Source organism: Borostomias antarcticus, assembly GCF_949987555.1.
Source record: "Borostomias antarcticus genome assembly, chromosome: 25".
In the NCBI taxonomy this organism is placed as follows: Eukaryota; Metazoa; Chordata; class Actinopteri; order Stomiiformes; family Stomiidae; genus Borostomias; species Borostomias antarcticus.
Genome location: NC_140258.1, coordinates 1,005,909 through 1,019,232, shown reverse-complemented (window position 1 = coordinate 1,019,232; position 13,324 = coordinate 1,005,909). Strand labels below are relative to the sequence as shown.

Here is a 13,324-nt window from a genome sequence, read left to right as displayed (position 1 = left end):
GATTGTTGAATGGCAGTGTATCGTTTCATCGTTATGCCTACATATCAACTCCTTTCCATGTGAATAAATTCCTGTTATTCTAAAAAATATCCAGTTTCTGTCCATTTCTGGGAAAGGCTAATAATTGATGTCAAATGAAAACTCCAGTTTATCACCGTATCCCACTACCATTTCAACTATGCACCGGAACCCAACCTATATCTGAACGATCATCATCATCATCTTCATCCGCTTATCCAGGGTCGGGTCGCGGAGGCAGCAGCTCCAGCAGGGGGCCCCAGACATCCCTTTCCCTAGCAGCATCAACCAGCTCTGCCTGGGGAATCTTTAGCCGCTCACAGGCCAGTGCGGAGATGTAGTCCCGCCACCTAGTCCTGGGTCTACCCCGCGGCCTCCTCCCAGCCGGACACGCCTGGAACACCTCCCTAGGGAGGCGCCCAGGAGGCATCCTCACTAGATGCCCGAACCACCTCAACTGGCTCCTTTCGACGCAAAGGAGCAGCGGCTCTACTCCGAGTCTCTCCCGGATGACTGAACTTCTCAACCGATCTCTCAGGGAGACCCCAGCCACCCTCCGGAGAAAACTCATTTCGGCCGCTTGTATCCGTGATCTCGTTCATTCGGTCATGACCCATCCTTCATGACCATAGGTGAGGGTGGGGACGAAGATAGACCGGTAGATCGAGAGCTTTGCCTTTTGGCTCAGCTCTCTTTTCGTCACAACAGTGCGGTATAGCGACTGCAGAACCGCACCAGCTGCTCCGATTCTCCGGCCAAACTCCCTCTCCATGGTTCCCTCACTCGTGAACAAGACCCCCAGATACTTGAACTCCTTCACTTGGGGTAAGGACTCATTTCCTACTCGGAGCGGACAGGCCACCGGTTTCCTGCTGAGAACCATGGCCTCAGATTTAGAAGTGCTTATTCTCATCCCAGCCGCTTCACACTCAGTTGTGAACCTATCCAGAGAGTGCTGGAGGTCGCAGGCAGCTGATGCCATCAGGACCACATCATCTGCAAAAAGCAGTGACGTGATCCCCAGCTCACCGAACTGCAAACCCACCTCCCCCCGGCTACGCCTCGATATCCTGTCCATGAAAATCACAAACAGGATTGGTGACAAAGCGCAGCCCTGGCGGAGGCCAACACCCACCGGAAAGGCAGACGACTTACTGCCGAGGACCCGGACACAGCTCTCGCTCTGGGTGTACAGGGATTGGATGGCTCTAAGTAGGGACCCCCTCACCCCATACTCCCGCATAACCCTCCACAAGACCTCTCAGGGGACCCGGTCGTAAGCCTTCTCCAAGTCCACAAAACACATGTAGACAGGTTGGGCAAACTCCCAAGCCCCCTCCAAGATCCTTGCGAGAGTGAAGAGCTGGTCGGTAGTTCCACGACCAGGACGAAATCCACATTGTTCCTCTTCGATCTGAGGTTCGACTATCGGCCGGACCCTCCTTTCCAGCACCTTGGAGTAAACTTTCCCTGGGAGGCTGAGTAATGTGATGCCTCTATAATTCGCACACACCCTCTGGTCCCCTTTTTTGAAAATTGGGACCACCACCCCAGTCTGCCACTCCTTCGGCACTGACCCAGACTTCCACGCAATGTTACAGAGGCGTGTCAACCAAGACAGCCCCTCTACACCCAGCGCCTTCAGCATTTCTGGACGGATCTCATCAGTCCCTGGGGCTCTGCCACTGTGGAGTTGTTTGACTACCTCAGTGACCTCCTCCAAGGACATTGATGACCCCCCATCATCCTCCGGCTCTGCCTCGATCGTAGAGGGTGGATTAGTCGGGTTCAGGAGTTCCTCAAAGTGCTCCTTCCAACGCTCAACAACCTCCTCAGTTGAGGTCAGCAGTGTCCCCTCCTTGCTGTATACAGCTTGGATGGTCCCCCGCTTTCCCTTCCTGAGGTGTCTGATGGTCTTCCAGAAACACTTTGGTGCCGACCGAAAGTCCTTCTCCATGATTTCTCCGAACTCCTCCCACACCCGCTGCTTTGCCTTGGTCACGGCCGAAGCCGCAGCCCTCCGGGCCAGTCGATACCCTGCAACTGTTTCTGGGGTCATCCGGGCTAACATAACCCGGAAGGCCTCCTTCTTCAGTCGGACGGCTTCCCTCACCACCGCTGTCCACTACGGTGTACGAGGGTTACCGCCCCTTGAGGTACCTATGGCCCTCAGGCCACAGCTCCCAGCCGCAGCTTCAGCAATGGAGGCTTTGAACACCGACCACTCATGCTCGATGTCCCCAACCTCCACAGGGATGCCTGAGAAGCTCCGCCGGAGGTGGCAATTGAAATCTCTCCGGACAGGCTCTTCCTCCAGACGTTCCCAGTTCACCCTCACTACACGCTTGGGTTTTCCAGGTCTGTCCAGAAGTTTCCCCCGCCATCGAAACCAGCTCACCACCAGATGGTGATCAGTGGACAGCTCTGCCCCTCTCTTTACCCGAGTGTCCAAAACGCATGGCCTCAGATCAGATGATACGATAACGAAATCGATCATCGACCTTCGGCCTAAGGTGTTCTGATGCCAGGTGTACTTATGGGCATCCTTGTGTTCGAACATGGTGTTTGTTATGGACAAACCGTGACTAGCACAGAAGTCCAACAACAAAACACCACTCGGGTTCAGATCGTGGTGGCCATGCCTCCCAATCACGCCCCTCCAAGTTCTGAACGATTGATTCATTATTACCATGGATCGGTATTGGGATTGATCAAGGGCGAATGTGAAATAGCAGCCACGAACTCAGCGGGTTATCCGAGATGCGGTAGCAGCGGCCAAAGCTCTTGCTGGCGGGGAGTGAAGCTCTTCAACTCGCCTGTCACTGGCTCCCTGGAGGAATTTAGCCTGGCTGCAATAACGTTATCGCAAACGGAATGAATACCATCTACTAGCAAACAAAACATGTTCAGCTATAATTAACCTGTTAAAACTAAGATGCCTAGATCAAAAAAATAATGTCTCCAATGGATATATTTGACAAAAACCGGTTAATATGCAAGCCGGTTTTCATTTCATTGCATTTCACATAAACGTGAACTTGTTCGTGGACGCGCGTAGGACAGAAAAGCACAACTGCGCAAGTACAAAAGTCACCGGAAATAGCCAAATGACTACAAATTTAGCCAAGATGGCGCGGTTCAATAGGGCTTCACTTTAGATTTCGAATCATGGGGGCTTGAGGCTAGCCTATAGCTTCCCCCTGACCAGTAAACTCTGTTCAGGCAAGAGCCTCTTGCAGTTGTCTGATCGGACAAGTACAAAATAGTCTGTAGTTGAACTGTGATAAATATCTAGTTATCTAAAAAATACAGTGTAGAAACACGACGTGGAGCTACACCCAGTAGCCTAGCCTATGTTTGAGCCGAAGCGAAGCATCCATCTATGTAGCGTATGCGCTGCTGCCTGTCAGTCAGCAAGCATCATTTGTCAAGGAGACGGCCCACACCATAAGCGTGACTACCTACAACATGCGAATCAGAGGCGCTGCCCTGACTGACTGATTGAGCGATCGTCTTTTTGGCTAGCTGAACCGAAAGTTTAACGACGCTAACTTGCGTTAATGTTCCTCCAGCCACCTAAAAGGGCCAGTCAAAGCAACAGCAAATGTAACGAAATATCAGTTAAGCGTAGCCTAATCTAGCCTATTATTTATGTAAGCCATGTAAAAAAGGCATTGCTTGTGGTAGGAGAAGACAGGACCAGCACAGAGTGGAGGGACAGGTGAGAGAGGAGAGCAGGAGAAGAGAGAGGAGAAGGAAGGGGACAGGTGAGAGAGGATAGAGGTTGTTGAGAGGAGAGCAGGAGAAGAGAGAGGAGAAGGAAGGGGACAGGTGAGAGAGGATAGAGGTTGTTGAGAGGAGAGCAGGAGGAGAGAGAGGAGAAGGAAGGGGACAGGGCAGGATGAGAGATTAGAAAGAGTTATGATTTAGAAGGAATTAGTATGCAGTTAAGCATCAGTGGGCATATTAATAAAACATGATCTATTATTCTCACCCTATAACTCAAAATTAAAGAAAGCATATTTCATGTAGGTTTAACATGCTGTTTCAGTATACTTTTCAATTATATGTCTCACGATTTTGTTATTTCCATTCTTTAAAAATCACCAGAATACAGGAAACTAGGTCTCAGAAACTTTTTTGGGGGAGCACACCCAGACCCCCGCTTTGGTATAGAAATCCTCCTTATTTTGTCTGTCTTCAGCTTGGCACCACTACACCAAGAGATCAATTCCACAGGAAACACTGGTTCTTTGTTCAGATCATAGAGAAAAACCAAAACAAACGAGCAAAGGACAAAGATGTTGAAATTATGAATGAAAAAGAAAGATAACCCAAATCATGAAGACACCGCAAAATCAAAAGCCGGGAAAACCTAAAGATGCTTGTCTGAAAACATTTGTTATCATTTCATATTGTATACGTACAGTAACATCCCTTTCCGGGTGGTTTTAAGTGATGAACTGCATAACTTGTGTTCAGTAGAGGTGATAATGGACATTTTATACCTGTGCTACAACTTTCTGGCTCTGTGCTACAACTTTCTGGCTCTGTGCTACAGAACTATCAGCCCCTGTAGCACCAGTGCTATGTGCTAAAAAAGTGAATGTACAGCCCTGCCTTTTGTCCTATAACCACCTTTCTCTAGCACAGTCCGGCAGCCCATGGTGAACACCTGGCATTAATCACAGTTCCACCCATGGTGGACTCCTGTCACTGAACCGATGTACACTGCTAAAGGCACCAGGTCAGGATTGGTGTAAGATGGTCCTACTGTATTTACAGTATGTCTAGGACTTTGAAATCTCAACCACATCTTAGAAAATTAGACTTCACCCGTCATGCTGTAGCTCCCATAACACCTAGGCTATCTACATAGTCATGATCTCTCACTAGGACCCTCACTATCAGCTACATTACTTCTCACTACATGAGCCTGTATCTATGTTACTCACAGATTCATCCCACATGATGCCTGCTGGGACCATCACTACAGTGAAAGCCATTAATGAAAGCCCAACAAATAAAGCCCAGTGTGGTTTGGTGCTCAACAGCAGAAGACAATACATGAATCAAAAGCTGTTTACCTGGGCATTTTCACTGGACTACCCAGAACAAAGAAAGCTGGAGCACGCATTAATAATAAATAAACAATGGCATACATTTTAGTCCCAAATGCAATTCATCTTTACAATATTGGCACCTTCTTAAAATAATGACCTAAGTCATTTTTGATGATTTTTTGTTGTTGTTGCCTGAGTCATTTCTTCATGGTGCTGGCCACTTCTGGTAAAATTGACTACATCCTCAATTGAAACATCACACTGCTCCTACCCTGATAGTATAATGGCCGATGTCAACCTATACCTTTACAGTATGTTGACCCATGGCCCCCTTGAGGCCATTTTGTTTTTTGTGTTTTCTGAAAAACATAAAAAATATGACATAGGCCATTAATTTAAGAAGGTGACAATATGGTTCTGTAGGCCTACACTGCCCAACATAGAAGTCTAAACAAGTGAGATCATTAAATTAAACAGGCAGGGATGGACTGGTAATCTGGCAAATGCCTGGTAGGCTGACCCACTTTGGGGCCGATATATATGTATTTATACTAGGGCTGTCAAACTATTCAAAAAATAATCTAATTAATTACATGATCCGTAATTAATTAATCTAATTAATCACAAATTGATTGCATATCCGTTTTTTGCTGGCAAAAGCCCCCAAATGAAGATATCTCTATTCAAAGACATTACATGTTTGTCTATGTCACGGCAGCGGTCATCTCACAGCTGAATGAAGGTTCCTGTCGTGGCCTGGTGACTGAGGAGATGTGCACTGTATTACAGGTTCATGTGAGATGGTGACTGAGGAGATGTGCACTGTATTACAGGTTCATGTGAGATGGTGACTGAGGAGATGTGCACTGTATTACAGGTTCATGTGAGATGGTGACTGAGGAGACGTGCACTGTATTACAGGTTCATGTGAGATGGTGGCCGAGGAGACGTGCACTGTATTACAGGTTCATGTGAGATGGTGGCCGAGGAGACGTGCACTGTATTACAGGTTCATGTGAGATGGTGGCTGAGGAGACGTGCACTGTATTACAGGTTCATGTGAGATGGTGGCCGAGGGGTCGACTGGAAGGAGCGAATTCTTTTGACCACTGATAGAGACTCTTGTTAGAGGCATTTTCAGACGGGATTACCGTTGATTTATAGGAGCTGATTTTTAACCTGAACGTGAACTGAACAAACTGTGACACCTGAGAGTTTTTTGAAGGTAAACTTTCCGTAATGATGCTTTCGCGTGACATATGCGACGTAGCCTTCGGGGTCATTCAGGTCCAAATTAAGTTTGTCGCTTCAATAATGTTAAATCAGGCAATTATGTGGCATGAAATTGATGAATGTGATTAATTTGATTAACGCATGAATGTTTGCATAATTAATAAATCAAATTAACGTGTTAAACTGACAGCCCTAATATTAGCCCTAATAAAAAAAAAATTGCGGGGGGGGGGCGGGGGGGTTAACCACCGGCCCATAAAGCAGGGCTTAATACAAATCTGATTTCGATTATCCACGCTGGAATCAACCTTGCGTCCTCTAACTTGCCAACGCACCTGACACAACCCTGCCTTAACCATTATGCTACCGACCTGCAGAGTTGAGGGCTCGGATGACCGGTATTCATAGAGAAGTGACATCTGCGCATGAGCCTTTAGTTGCATGTCTGTGTGTGGAGCTGGCGGGGAGGGAACCGTTACTCATTTGTGTGCATGGCCATGCGCATTCAATTTGCGAAACCATGGGATTCATCATTAGGAGAAGGCAGGTGCGACCCCATCCAGCGGTTTACGAACACGTCGTGAATCAGACGGGAGCTTTCTTTAAAAACGTTCTTAGGAAGACATTGTAGTAGGGATCTTAGGAAGATATTGGTGAATGAGGCCCATTGTGCAACAACAGGTAGAAGTTGAACTTGGAGGAGAGGTGGCTGGCAGCAGGCGTGTGGCCAGGAAGCTGAGGAGGGACAGGGACAGAGCTGAGGGACAGAGCTGAGGGACAGAGACAGAGCTGAGAGACAGAGCTGAGGGACAGAGCTGAGAGACAGAGCTGAGGGACAGAGCTGAGGGACAGAGACAGAGCTGAGGGACAGAGACAGAGCTGAGGGACATAGACAGAGCTGAGGGACAGAGCTGAGGGACAGAGCTGAGGGACAGAGACAGAGCTGAGGGACATAGACAGAGCTGAGGGACAGAGCTGAGGGACAGAGCTGAGGGACAGAGACAGAGCTGAGGGACAGAGCTGAGAGACAGAGCTGAGGGACAGAGACAGAGCTGAGGGACAGAGCTGAGGGACAGAGCTGAGGGACAGAGACAGAGCTGAGGGACAGAGCTGAGGGACAGAGCTGAGGGACAGAGCTGAGGGACAGAGCTGAGGGACAGAGCTGAGGGACAGAGACAGAGCTGAGGGACAGAGCTGAGAGACAGAGCTGAGAGACAGAGCTGAGGGACAGAGCTGAGAGACAGAGCTGAGGGACAGAGCTGAGGGACAGAGCTGAGGGACAGAGCTGAGGGACAGAGACAGAGCTGAGAGACAGAGCTGAGGGACAGAGACAGAGCTGAGGGACAGAGCTGAGGGACAGAGACAGAGCTGAGGGACAGAGCTGAGGGACAGAGCTGAGGGAAAGAGCTGAGGGACAGAGACAGAGCTGAGGGACAGAGCTGAGGGACAGAGCTGAGGGACAGAGACAGAGCTGAGAGACAGAGCTGAGGGACAGAGCTGATAGACAGAGCTGAGAGACAGAGACAGAGCTGAGGGACAGAGCTGAGAGACAGAGACAGAGCTGAGAGACAGAGCTGAGGGACAGAGCTGATAGACAGAGCTGAGAGACAGAGCTGAGGGACAGAGCTGAGGGACAGAGCTGAGGGACAGAGCTGAGAGACAGCCAGAGACAGCGAAACTGCTTTTTGGAGAAACAACCTTAGCTTGCTAGCTGTTGTACTATTGTATGATGTAACTATTAGGAGGAGTAATTATCTTTATCATACTACAGTGTGATGCAAGCATACAGTACAGGGGCGCCGTTAGAAATTTGGGGCCTCATGAAAGAATATAATATTGAGCCCCCCAAAGCTACGTATAATACTACTACTACTACTACTACTACTACTACTACTACTACTCATACTGATACTACTAATAATAATAATAATAATAATAATGGTGGTGCTCAGGGGCCCTTGTCAGTGCAGGGCCCTTCACACCTACCCCCCCCCCCTCACTGCTCCCCTGCAGGTTGAGTTAGCAGTGGAGACTACTTTCCCTGTCCCGAGCCTGCTAGGATAACAGTCAAGAGTCAGTGAGTACACTGGTCCATTTGCACTGGTACACTCGTCCACAGCGTTTACTACTCAGCTTTGTAGTAGGTATGCACATTTAAGGGGACCGCAGGGATCCAAAAGCTTTTCCTCCGTAGCAATTTATAAATAAAGTCGCCTCCTCTTGTGGATAACGGGATTTTTTCGATGCCTACAAATTTGAGGGAGGAGACATGAGTCATGATTTGCTTCCATGTAGTGACGTGCCATAGTATAGTCCATATTCTTGGTGTGTATGGCGGTTTTGTGTTCCCCTATGCACACTTTAAGTGCTTGTTCGGTCTGGTCAATATAGATTATGCTACAGGGATATTTAATGAAAGCTTTGGACTTTAATACAACCTTTTCGATTAAGATTAATCAGAGCTCTTGGTCGTTTTTTATCTCATAACCATCTTATCTTAATTAAATCCCTTTGGAAATTATACATTTGTCCAGGACCCTGGTGCCTTGGTCAGGCCTGGGTATGTACTGTCCAGGACCCTGGTGCCTTGGTCAGGCCTGGGTATGTACTGTCCAGGACCCTGGTGCCTTGGTCAGGCCTGGGTATGTACTGTCCAGGACCCTGGTGCCTTGGTCAGGCCTGGGTATGTACTGGACCCTGGTGCCTTGGTCAGGCCTGGGTATGTACTGACCAGGACCCTGGTGCCTTGGTCAGGCCTGGGTATGTACTGACCAGGACCCTGGTGCCTTGGTCAGGCTGGGTATGTACTGTCCAGGACCCTGGTGCCTTGGTCAGGCCTGGGTATGTACTGTCCAGGACCCTGGTACCTTGGTCAGGCCTGGGTATGTACTGTCCAGGACCCTGGTGCCTTGGTCAGGCCTGGGTATGTACTGTCCAGGACCCTGGTGCCTTGGTCAGGCTGGGTATGTACTGTCCAGGACCCTGGTGCCTTGGTCAGGCCTGGGTATGTACTGTCCAGGACCCTGGTGCCCTGGTCAGGCCTGGGTATGTACTGTCCAGGACCCTGGTGCCTTGGTCAGGCCTGGGTATGTACTGTCCAGGACCCTGGTGCCTTGGTCAGGCCTGGGTATGTACTGACCAGGACCCTGGTGCCTTGGTCAGGCCTGGGTATGTACTGAGTAGCCTGTGAGAGCCTGGAGTTTCACAGCACAGAGGAGGGGGAGGAGGAGGAGGTGGAGGAAAAGAGGGAAGGAAGGGGAGGAGGTGGAGGAAAAGAGGGAAGGAAGGGGAGGAGAAGGGGGGAGGGCTGAGCACATTCAGAGGTTAAAGTGTATATTGCAGGTTGAATTTTTTAAGAGTTTTTTTATGAATTTACATTTCTGAGCTTATGATTAGGCAAACTGTAACAAAACTTTTTTTTTTTAATCCATCTTTACATATTAAAACGGCAAAAACATGGTGAAAAAGGTGCTTTTCTAAGCTGTGCGCCAAAAACTGTATTTTTTTCATATTTCAGCGATGACGTATCTTGGGGGAGCCCTCTGACCCTGCAGGCTGTCACAGCCATGGATGTATTAATAGAACTGGATAGGGTCACTCCATTCATCGACTGCTCGAAAAAGTGAAGCCCTATTGAACCGCGCCATCTTTGAAAAAAATGCGTCATTGATACCTTTGACATGCACAGTCAAAGGTATCAATGACGCGTTCTTGTAGTCCACAAACAGATTGCATTCATGTGAAATGCAAACGCGCGTTCATGGCTCTCCCCGCTCTGAGTTAGCGATGAAAATCGGCCTGCTTATTAATCTACTTTCGTCAAATATATCCGTTGGAAAACATATTATTTTATCCAGGCATCTTAGTTTTAACAGTATAATTGTGACTGAACATGTTTTGTTTGCTAGTAGGTGGTCTTCATTCTGTTCCCAGCAGCGCGATGGGCAGCCAGGTGAAATAGCTCCAGGGGACCTGGTCCCAGGCGAGTTGAGCAGCTGTCCACCCAGAGACGAGATCTCTCGTTGTGGCATGAAGTTCGCGGCTAACCCGCCTGGAGCTATTTCACCTGGCTGCCCATCGCGTTGTTGTGAACAGAATGAATACCACCTACTATCAGGACGGGCTTCATGATCGGTCCCTACAGTTCGTCGCCATTTCCAATCATGCGCATCAGTCCGTTCGGCTTGGCAAAGCGTAAATATTCGGGTAAAAAGCGGTTGATCATCGACCTTTCTGCTCCTCACGACAACAGTGTCCCCAGCATCAACAGTCTAATACCCCTGCCTTCGTTTTCCCTCTGCTACGCATCGGTCGATAATGACATCGAGCTCATTAAAACTGCGGGTAGGGGTGCGTGGCTGTCCAAGGCGGATATCACTGACGTGTCAAGGTGATGCCCCTCCATCCGTCGCAATGGCATTTATTCGGCGTCCGGTGGCACGGCCTGATGTACTTTTCGGTTCGGCTGGCTTTGGCTGTCACAGCAGCCCTAAGATTTTCAATTCTCTCTCCAAGGCTTTCTGCTGGGTCCTGTTGAATGAATGCCGGCACCCATTCGTTCTTCACCTACTGGACGATGTTTTGCTCGTCGGTTTTCCCTCAGCCGACCCGGGCCTTGGTATCGCGGCCCTGCGTAGCACCTTCTCCCGGCTGGGCGTTTCTCCGTGTGTGTCTGTGTGCGCGCGTGTGTGTGTGTTTGTGTCTGTGTACACTAGCCTAAGCTCTAATGCACCTGACAGTAGTGCCTGTGACAGACATCCTGTCAATAAAGCACTTTGAGCTCCCAGATCCAGGTCAACAGAGGACTGTTAGCCAGGTGCCGTCTCCGGAGCCATGCAGGGTTTACCATGTAAACACCAAGCAGTCTCCGCTGCACCCGCTTCACACACTGACTAGGATACTGAGAGGATATGTAGTACACATGGTGAAGGACTGCTTCAGAACACACACATGTGCTATCCAGGATTAGGCTACTGACCACAACACCCTGTCAGAAACCTCTGATGGTCCTCTGACAATGTAGTCTGAGAACCACAGTACTGCAAGGCTCATTTAACAGTGCTGAGTCCTTGTTATGAAGCCGAAACAAGTCACAGTCTGGAAACAAACGGAAAGAAGAGAGAGAGAGAGAGAGAGAGAGCATGCAGAATGCTGACTCAGCATGGGCAACAAAATACAGTATTAAGCCTGCATGCGCTGCCAATAAAATCGTCGCACGAACCGATATTCTGGGGACAAAATACAAAATCACCTTGTTCTCCAGTATGTATTATATTCCCTGTGAGTGTGTCTGCTTTATCCTAATGACCTTGTTGTCCCATATTGACACAGTGAGTGTGAAAGCTGTAGAAGGCACAGTGGTGTACGGGCTGTAGAAGGCACAGTGAGTGTGAAAGCTGTAGAAGGCACAGTGGTGTACAGCAACACATTACAAAAACCAAAGAGGATTTTTCAATTGCCTGTACTCAGCCTTGTGTTGGTGTCAGAATCCTGGTACCAGCAGGGAGTCAGAATCCTGGTACCAGCTGGGAGTCAGAATCCTGGTACCAGCTGGGAGTCAGAATCCTGGTACCAGCTGGGAGTCAGAATCCTGGTACCAGCAGGGAGTCAGAATCCTGGTACCAGCAGGGAGTCAGAATCCTGGTACCAGCACGGTGTCAGAATCCTGGTACCAGGTCTTCAATGACATCCATTTAAACACAGACAATGGTCGAATTTCAGTCTTAGTATTACTGGATGACTGCAGTATTACTGCATGATACACCCCTCCACCAAATTTCATGAAAATCGGTTTGGTCGTTCTTGCGTAATCGTAGTCCAAAAACTTAATGGAGATGAATGGCCGGCCTGGCCGTGTTTGGGCGGCCTGTGGACCGGTCCCGTGATTCAGATCTGCTCCAAAATGTAATGGGTTCTAAGTTGGCCCATGCTTCACCCTTCCACAGTTTCACAAAAATCGCTCCAGTGGTTTTCCCTGCGCTGTCACTGGGGCAGAGATGAGAGGAGGCAACCTGAACTGTGATCACCGGTCGCCATGAGGTCACCACGAGGTCACCATGCGGTTGCCATGCGGTCGGTGGTACTCACAGGAGGGTCCTGGTCGTCTGCCAACACGGTGGTGATAACGGTGCCCTTCTCAGCGTTGGGGGCAACCAGGCCCTTGAACAGAGCCTGTCTGAACACCGGGGAGAAGTCGTTCATATCCTGGGAAGAAAGCAGGAAAGAAACCATCAATACACAAATGCATTCCAGACGGAACAGCATCTCGTGTCTCGTAGACCGGGGGAGGCAGAGAAGACAGGACAGGAGAATGGAGCTCCATGATGGATCACAGCTGGAACCGTCAGGGTCAAACTGGACCTGATGCTGATTTAGGTTTGAGGTTTGTTCTCATTGCTGCTGCCTGCAAACAGAATGGTTTCTAGTGAAGATGTCACTGCTACTGAACATTAGGGGCTAGAGGCCTGATTTCATTTGATAACAGCTTGATATTCTGAATTTGTTCAGAATCTTCTGATCTGTTCTTACTTCTCTCCTTCCCTCTCCTCATCTCTTCTCTCTTCTCTTATCCTCATACAATAAGCAAAGAAAACCCTTTCTATTGAGATCCAGCGTTTAAGAGTAAACTTTAGCACCTGGCCAGGCTTAGTCTCTGTCTGGGAAACCACTCCCGTCTCCCCCTCTCACCTCACACAAAGCCACCTTTGTTGGAGAGCTGTGATGTGAATCTCCCGGGAGAGCATTAAGAGTGAAGAGAGAAAAACATTTCCCCTGCAGTTAATCAACGTCTCCCTAAGCCAATTAGCACACAGAGTGATTTAGCACACAGAGTGGTTTTCAGTCGGAGCAGAGGACGAGGATGAGGAGTCTTGATCGTGGATGTCCTTCAGGACTCAGATGAGATGTTCGGAGGCCATTAGCACACAAAAGACAAAATAAACACAGCAAAATCAGTTTGGTGGCTTATTGGAACATTTTCAACTTGTAGTATGCATTATGTCAAAACACTA

General features: G+C 48.9%; 1 protein-coding gene across 1 annotated transcript in view; it reads right to left on the bottom strand.

The window, feature by feature from the left end:
- The window catches only part of LOC311325894 (protocadherin-15-like), a gene marked incomplete at both ends in the record, with an annotated part of 380,555 nt that overhangs the window by 98,143 nt on the left and 269,088 nt on the right, over positions 1-13,324 (bottom strand). Inside the window, one exon of the mRNA XM_084458712.1 lies at positions 12,402-12,518. Within this exon, the coding sequence (XP_084314838.1) occupies positions 12,402-12,518 (117 nt within the window). The remainder of the gene's footprint in view (positions 1-12,401; positions 12,519-13,324) is intronic.